Genomic DNA, 7,763 nt, shown 5'->3' with positions numbered 1-7,763 from the left:
ACATTAAATCATTGCATTATTTCTAAAAAAAAATTGTTTGTTTACGGAAATACCCTCATAACGAGTCCATCACTTTATCTTTTTTTAAAGAGACATATGTTGAGGAATGTTTTTATATGAAAAAGGTTTTAAAAAATTATTTTATTTGTCTACCTATATTGTAGTATAGAACTGAATATTCATTATATAATAAAAAAAGAAATATGCTAAGTATTTATTTATTTACTAGGGATATATTTTTTTTTCCCTTTCTTAGATTATTAGGCAAAGAAAGGTTGAATTAAAAAATAAAAGGAAAATGAGTTGATTACAAGTGCATTCCAGTACGTAGTAATAGAGTACAGATTTATAAATTTATATGCGGGAGCAATTTCAGTATCAAACTATACATCAAGCTTGCATTAATATAATAACATATTTTAATTAAGCATAAATTTTGAAGGGTAATTTTGTCTTTACTAAGCTAATGCATGCATTAAAACTCATTTCATTGTTAATACCATAGTTTCTGATGCATTAGTTATGCATAGGATAATACCAAATAAGGTGCATAACTAATGCATGGGTTCAAAAAGTATACCAAACAAGGTATTATTAATATACAAAGTTACTTCATGCATTATTTTATCTAATGCATCCTACCAAACGACCCCTGCGAGTTCCTTGGTTTCTCCTTCGGAGGAAGAATCCCCTTTGTGTAATACCACTGATGTATGAATATTTTATTCAGCAAAAAAAAGTGTAGAAGAAATTATGTTAAAAGACCTAATTTTGTTTCCTTGTCAAAGTAATAGCTAAGGATGGGTGCAAGTATATGCGTATGCTATCCATTGCCATCTTTAGATAGTAAAGAAAATGATGTAGTACTTAGTGGTATTAGTAGAAAAGATGTACTTACGAATTAACCTCTTACTTCAACAAGTAAATATATTGTGAAGTTCAAAAAAAAAATCTTGCGTCTTGAACACTTCATTAGGTGTCAAGTAAATGCCAAAGTACACATTAAAATAGCATGTTACTTATCATTTATTAAAGATTATCAATTAATGCTTTAATGACCTAATTGTATAAATATTTTTTACACTGTCACTGCCCTCGTGAAGGCAGGATACTTTGTGCACCGGCCACCAGACTGCCCTTTAGTGCACAAAACTTAAACTCCCGTTAGAACTATAATTATTCCGCTCTTCCCATATTACTATAGCAGGACCAAGATCTTGTTATAATTGCCTTTGCCATAGGCAAGAGCAGGCTTAAAATCCCTCCAACCGCAGTTCCACAATCTGAATATGAAGAACTTTATAATACTTAAAAATGATAACAACAGAGCATAATTAAGCCTAAAACATTATTAAAATGCAAGAAGACAGAACAGAATAAGATCTTAAGGATCGGTTTATTGATTATCGATGTAATGTTCAGAAGACGATCTTGGTGGAAGAAGCATGGCGCACCGGCAAAGGATATATGAGAAAACAATAAAGGACTGCTAAAACCAATGCATGATGATGTTAACTGATATGTACTCTGATTTTTCACTGATGGCAATATGCTGAATCCTCATATTTTCCATCCCACCTATAGATCATATCACGCGCAACAATGAAGTTACCAACCAGTCTTTATATTTCATATACTCTTTAAGAAAGCACAATTGTATATAGCGTGGAAATTAGAATTGAACCAGCCATACCTGCACTGTTCATTTTCTGGAATATTGAGCTCCAAATCTTCTTCAAATGGCTCAAAGACGAGGTTGACTCGTTCATCGTCCAACTTTTCAAGAGTCGGGGGGTCCCACTGACGATGATTGCAGGTAGATAGTAATGTCCCAGGGGAAATGGAGCAAAGAGAGAGCAGAGTTAGTGTAAGGCTCTCAACGATACTTCTAGGTGCCAAACCTCAACTCTTTAATAAGTGTTGCAATATATAAATCATCTTTAAAAATGTTTTGGTTTCACAAAAATTAATAATGCAACATACTCACAAACACAAAAATGTCCCCTAAAATGTGTGTGTGTGTGTGTGTGTGTGTGTGTGTGTGAGAGAGAGAGAGAGAGAGAGAGAGAGAGAGAGAGAGAGAGAGAGAGAGAGAGAGAGAGAGAGAGAGAGAGAGAGAGAGAGAGAGAGAGAGAGAGAGAGAGAGAGAGAGAGAGTCATGCAGCCTTGTAAATGAGGACCATGAATAAGGGTGTAATTTACAGAAGAGCATATTAGATTCAAGAGGATCAATGTATGTCCAAAACTGAAAAGCAATTCAGTGGTTACCTCATAGACATCACCAGATATTCTTGCTCTTAGTATATTGATTGTAAGTCTGAATTCTTTCTTCAGACTTTCAGACAAAGTTTGCTTCCTCCCTTCCCGAATCTGAAAATATTCGAGCATATATAAAAAGTTGCCAGACTACACAGTATGATAGAAATACTAGAAAACTATGTTACAAACTTAAACAAGAAAAATGCAAGTTAACGTGTTTTCCCCTATTTCATTTTATAAGCCAAAAAGACCAATGATGCAATTTTCATGTTACTCGTTTTGATGAAAAGGATTAACAAGAATCATAAGGAATTTGAAAAGCTCATCAACTGAAACTAAAAATGGATCACAGAATTTTGGTTAACGATACCAACAAGTTAAACATATCTACCTTTTTTCCACACTGATTCATAAAGTCAAGCACGGCAGTGCACATGAGTGGAAAAAACTAAAAAATACTGTATAACTGATGTAAAGTTTTACCAAATCTTTCAAAAACAATTACTGTCTACAACCTATTAGGAGAACAGATGTTAGCACAAAAGCCTGTCTCACAATAAACCTAGTAATAGCAGGAAGTGAAATGACCATACTCTGCACCATAAGTATTCAAATGAAACATCAATATTTTTGTCCTAATTCAAAGTTGGGCGCTATTTGCATGAGTTTGAATGTCTTGGATCCTTATACGGGGAGTACTAGCTTAAAGTAGATAGAGTATTTCAAAATTAGAGAAATTGCGAAGTGCTGCATCATAATATACAAAGGGTATCGGACCATTTCGAGGTTTTACACTATTACTGGCTATAAGGAATTGTGCACAGTGTTGGCTGCTTTTGTAGTAAATATATCGGAGGAACTAACCGATCTTAGAGTAATTTTTAGTCCTGCCGGGGATGATCTTTTTAGGCCTTTAAGCACCGGCACGATCCAGCTGTTTCCTTCTTTGCCTGCCTCAGCTTCCTGAAAAAGAAAGGAACCGTCACATTGTTTGTATACAGCACAGATCATCAAGTGAACAATGCCATGAAAAATTGTCTTACGAATGAACTAATAATCTCTGCAACAGAATCCTTGGAGAAGCACTCATCAATTATTGCCTGCCTGCATCGTTAGCTAATATAAATCACTCTTGATTTCCTAAAGCAAAGAGTACAGAGTGCAGTAATTAAGATATTTTACTTTTTTAAGACACTTTCTTCATCGATCTGAACATCGGTTGAGAACTCCTTGATTGCAGAACTGACAACAGCCTCGTCGCCAGTGTTTAAGCTTAATAAGTGCTTTTCTAGCTCCGGCAGTTTCTGACATATTAAAAAAAGAGAATAGAGTTAATATATCTCCACGCACACAACAAAAAATATAATCTCAAGACATTTGCAAAATTTAACATCGTTTAGTTTTTTATGTTTCTCACTATTATTCAATTAACTGTCGTGCATTTCATCCATCTGGCAAGGGCAATGTTAATTTTCTCCGTATAGTTGGATGTGCCCAAGTTGCTGCAAATCATAAGTCCTATTCTGAGCTATTATGGAGACAGTTTTTAACTTTTTATGTCATTCTGGATTTGAAGAACATCAAATTAATAATGTACACATCAGCATCTTGAATTCTCTAAAAAACTTCTGTCGCTCAATCCCCGCAGCAGCATATAGTAGACACTAATGGTAAGCACCCTCCACTTCCAACCAAGAGGTTGTGAGTTCGAGTCACCCCAAGAGCAAGGTGGGGAGTTCTTGGAAGGAAGGATGCCGAGGGTCAGTTGGAAACAGCCTCTCTACCCCAGGGTAGGGGTAAGGTCTGCGTACACACTACCCTCCCCAGACCCCACTAGTGGGATTATTTTTTTATTTTGCACCGGGTGTCCGAGTCTCTTTGAGCCCCGACTAATCCCGGGGGTGCACAGGCCCTCGGCAAGGAGTTTCCCGCAAGTGCACCACGGTTAATTCAGGTTTTACCCAGTCCGATGGCCCTCAGAAATTGTTTGCACCCAGTGGGTTTCGAACTTGAGACCTTGAAAGGGAGCAAATCCCAAGGCTCAAGTCAATTGCCACCAGGCCAACCACTAGTGGGATTATACTGGGTTGTTGTTGTTGTTGTTGTTGTAAAAAACTTCTATCGCTCAATAAATTCATCAGCATATAGTGGACTCTAAAAAGCTTCTGTCACTCCACCCCCGCAGGGACAGAGAACCGGTCGCTGTCTCGGCTGTGCTACTGGAGGCTCTGGGAAAGTTGGAATAGGAGATGTCACGAAATGCCTTGCTCTTCGGGGATGCCCTCAGCATCGAGGAACATTTACTAGGGTGTATCTATGACTCTGTAACTCACTAGAGGCCCGGGAAACAAAGAGAAGATGTGTATGAACGAGATATTCAGCAACAAGAAGAAGGAAAAGGATTATCGGTTCAAGAAAGTAAGGTGCCCCTGATCGAGCCAATTTGCAAGGTTTTTCAGATCCACCAGTGAGATACACACAAAATACAGAAAGTATTTTAGGTCGTTCTAAATTTGCAGGATATCAAATTGACCATGTAATATATCTCTGAGCTATTAGCCAAAAGTTCTTGACTGAGCTAGAATGCCAAAGAATTATAAACTTAAATTGCAATGAGAAGTAAAAGTCAAAAAGAAAATACTATAAGGATGTAAAGACAATGCTGAAACCTGGAGATCCATGGCATAATCTGCTGGAACTTCCAGGTTGAAAAGCAGTGTTAGTTTATGCATAAAGAGGATCTATACAACGAAACAGAGTTATTGGTATTTCGTCTATCCGATGTATCTTAGTAGCAGAGGAAAAGGAAACAAAAGCGATTCTCGTAGTGATGGCGATGGAAGCAACCTAAGTTGAGGTGGTTTCTTTTTCCATGTTGCTATTTTTGTGAAACACTGTATTCTGATGACTGTCTGGATATTCCAGTTAAAGCTTATGGATGGTCTATTACATGACAGGATATTCCAGTTAAAATGCACGCATGGTCTATTATGATTTTTTGAAAAATAAAGCATTTTATCATTCATGAAATAAAAGCTTGCTTTTTGCAATTTGTTCGAAAAAGAAATTTGTCGATTGGACTCACCTCCAAAGGGACAAAATGTGTTGCAAGTCCAGCAGCAACCAACTCTTTACCATTCAGCCTCGCTCCTGTTAACCCCAAGTATTCCCCTACATAAAACAGTAAATGTATTACTCAATTCTCCTTTTGGTTTTCAAATGACATAAATAAGATCCTTTCTTGTTCCAATGCTATTTGAATGCTTACCCAATCTACCAGGAAGCCGAGAAAGAATGTATGAGAAACTACAGTCCGTATGGAAGCCTATACTTGCTTCAGGAGTTGAAAAAACCTATAAAATGAGAGAGATGAAAATAGCTCATGCTTTACCTGAAAATTTTAAATTACAATATGCGAATATATGCGAATATATACGAACTGTCTTTTCTGTCACGACGGAGAACTTCATCGGAACCATTAAGGATGCACCTCCACCCATTGATATTCCATGAACAAGAGAAACCTGTACAGGACATAAACAAAAAGTTGCAAACAATATTTTAGAATCAAACTGCTCTCTTCTATTCAATATAAGGATTTTAGAAGAGTATTGGAATGCCCACCGTGGGTTTTTTATATGTATGAATGCGATTGCAGAGCCAATACATTCGATAAACAACTTCGAGGCAGGAATCCTCTGTGAAGTACAAGTTCCAAATGCAAGTCAACAAATAGTAATTCAATAATTTAAAGTAAACAGCTGAAACTTTTTTGCGTTACAAAGTATTACTTGAATTCCTGCCATCATAGAACATTTTCAAATCCCCACCAGCAGAAAAAGCCCGACCAGCTCCCTATTTATTTTTAAAGAAAAGAGAAAACAAGGTTAAGAAACATTTTCATAATCCCCAGCTCAATCATTTGTTAGCAGTAGCTATTATGCTAATCTGGTGCTAGAAATCACTAGAATTCAAGAAACAATAAAATTCAAAATTTTGGAGAGTAGAAAGAGATTTAAACCTTGATGATAACAAGTTTTGCATTCTCATCTTTCTCCCACTTCTCCAGATTCTCTGCCAGTAGTTTTACCTACTTAAAGGAAATAAAAACAGTCAGATTATAAAGATAATTAAGTAAACCTCTATGATAAGTACTACTAATTGGTAACCTAATAAAAATGGTACCTAACAGCTTATTTGGATGGTTGTTATGTATTGTTTCATAATGTATCTTATGGTATTGTATAGTATTGTAATGTGTCGTTTTGATGTATACAATATTTGGATAGATTGTATTAGCGGCTGTCGTTTCATGATGTCTTGTACCAATAATATGAAGAATAAACTTGCAATATTACAAAGAAAAAGTAAGGTAAATATAGGATAAAGAATAAAATAAGATTATTTAAAAATAAGAAAAGGCAATACGAGAGAAGAAAAAAAAAAGGTAGCGACATGACCCCACCAATCTGATGTAACTTGTTATCCAAGTTAAACTACACTCATGAGAGTATAAAAAATCCTTACACCGTCGGTGCGTATAAGTTAAATCCAATTAAAAAAGGTGTGTAACTGGAAATAGATCTTTTCAAGAATTATTGCCTAGGGTAAATTATAACTCATCTCTGATTCTGCAACATACCACTTTGGATGAAATGACATTCAATTGCTTGGGGCGATTTAAGGTCACCACTCTGACATTTCCAACTTCTTCAGACACAACAACCTGAAGAAACAATCAAGATTAACAAGATCCGCCACCAGATTATTAACTGTAAAATGTAAAGAAACTTAATTTAAATCTTTAAATTGAAATTTCTAATTACCTCTCCATCTGGGGTTACTGTTTCTTGAGCCATAATTAATCAAAAAGTTACAGCACAAGAAAAACCTTTACAAAAAAGCAGAAATTTAATCAAAACAATTTATGCAAGCTAAAGAAATGTGATAGCTGATTTAAGAAGATTAAATTGAAGACCTTAGAAATTAAGAGGTAGTATATTATACAACTAAATTACAGTTACAAAAAGAAGTTGAAATGAGTCAAAAAAGTTAATGGGAAGAAAAGGGTGAGATTCTACTTACAAGGATCAAATTAGGATGTTTTTGAAAGTGACTTAAAAATGCAAGAAAGAAGAGCAGCAAATACAAAGAGAGTTGTTAAAGCTGGAGAAGAAGGGACTGGTAAGCTTACTAATTTAGGTGGTTGGTGGGTGAGTTCCTTCGCAGTGTTTGGTAACACCATTACCTACCACTGTCCCTATAACTTTATTTTTATTTTTATTTATTTATCTGAATTCGCACTAGTTAAAATATATTAAAGAGGAAAGTTCTTTTATCAAAGTTTTTATTATTATCAAGATGAATTTGAGAGTTCTAATTAAGGATAGATAATTTGATATATATTATCCATGTTCTTTTAAATTTATGAGCAACTCTTTTCTTCCTACCAACACGGTATTATTATTATGGGTCGTGATTTCACCACTTTAGTATAAAAATAA

The 7,763-nt window shown here is 35.4% G+C and overlaps 1 protein-coding gene across 1 annotated transcript; it reads right to left on the bottom strand.

The window, feature by feature from the left end:
* Positions 1-1,274: 1,274 nt before the first annotated feature.
* Positions 1,275-7,493, bottom strand: LOC107771448 (3-hydroxyisobutyryl-CoA hydrolase-like protein 5). The gene is made up of 15 exons (XM_075242202.1): positions 7,345-7,493; positions 7,086-7,150; positions 6,902-6,985; positions 6,281-6,349; positions 6,051-6,114; positions 5,884-5,957; positions 5,700-5,783; positions 5,528-5,612; positions 5,345-5,430; positions 3,442-3,563; positions 3,303-3,363; positions 3,124-3,222; positions 2,269-2,370; positions 1,694-1,875; positions 1,275-1,578 (listed from the first exon to the last, which is right to left on the bottom strand). Exons 2-15 carry the CDS (start codon positions 7,116-7,118, stop codon positions 1,536-1,538), a joined length of 1,188 nt encoding a protein of 395 aa, XP_075098303.1. The 5' UTR covers positions 7,119-7,150; positions 7,345-7,493; the 3' UTR covers positions 1,275-1,535.
* Between the last annotated feature and the right edge of the window lie 270 nt (positions 7,494-7,763).

This window comes from Nicotiana tabacum, chromosome 21, assembly GCF_000715075.1.
Source record: "Nicotiana tabacum cultivar K326 chromosome 21, ASM71507v2, whole genome shotgun sequence".
NCBI lineage: Eukaryota > Viridiplantae > Streptophyta > Magnoliopsida > Solanales > Solanaceae > Nicotiana > Nicotiana tabacum.
The sequence above is the reverse complement of the archived record's forward strand: the minus strand, read 5'-3'. Positions and strand labels throughout refer to the sequence as shown.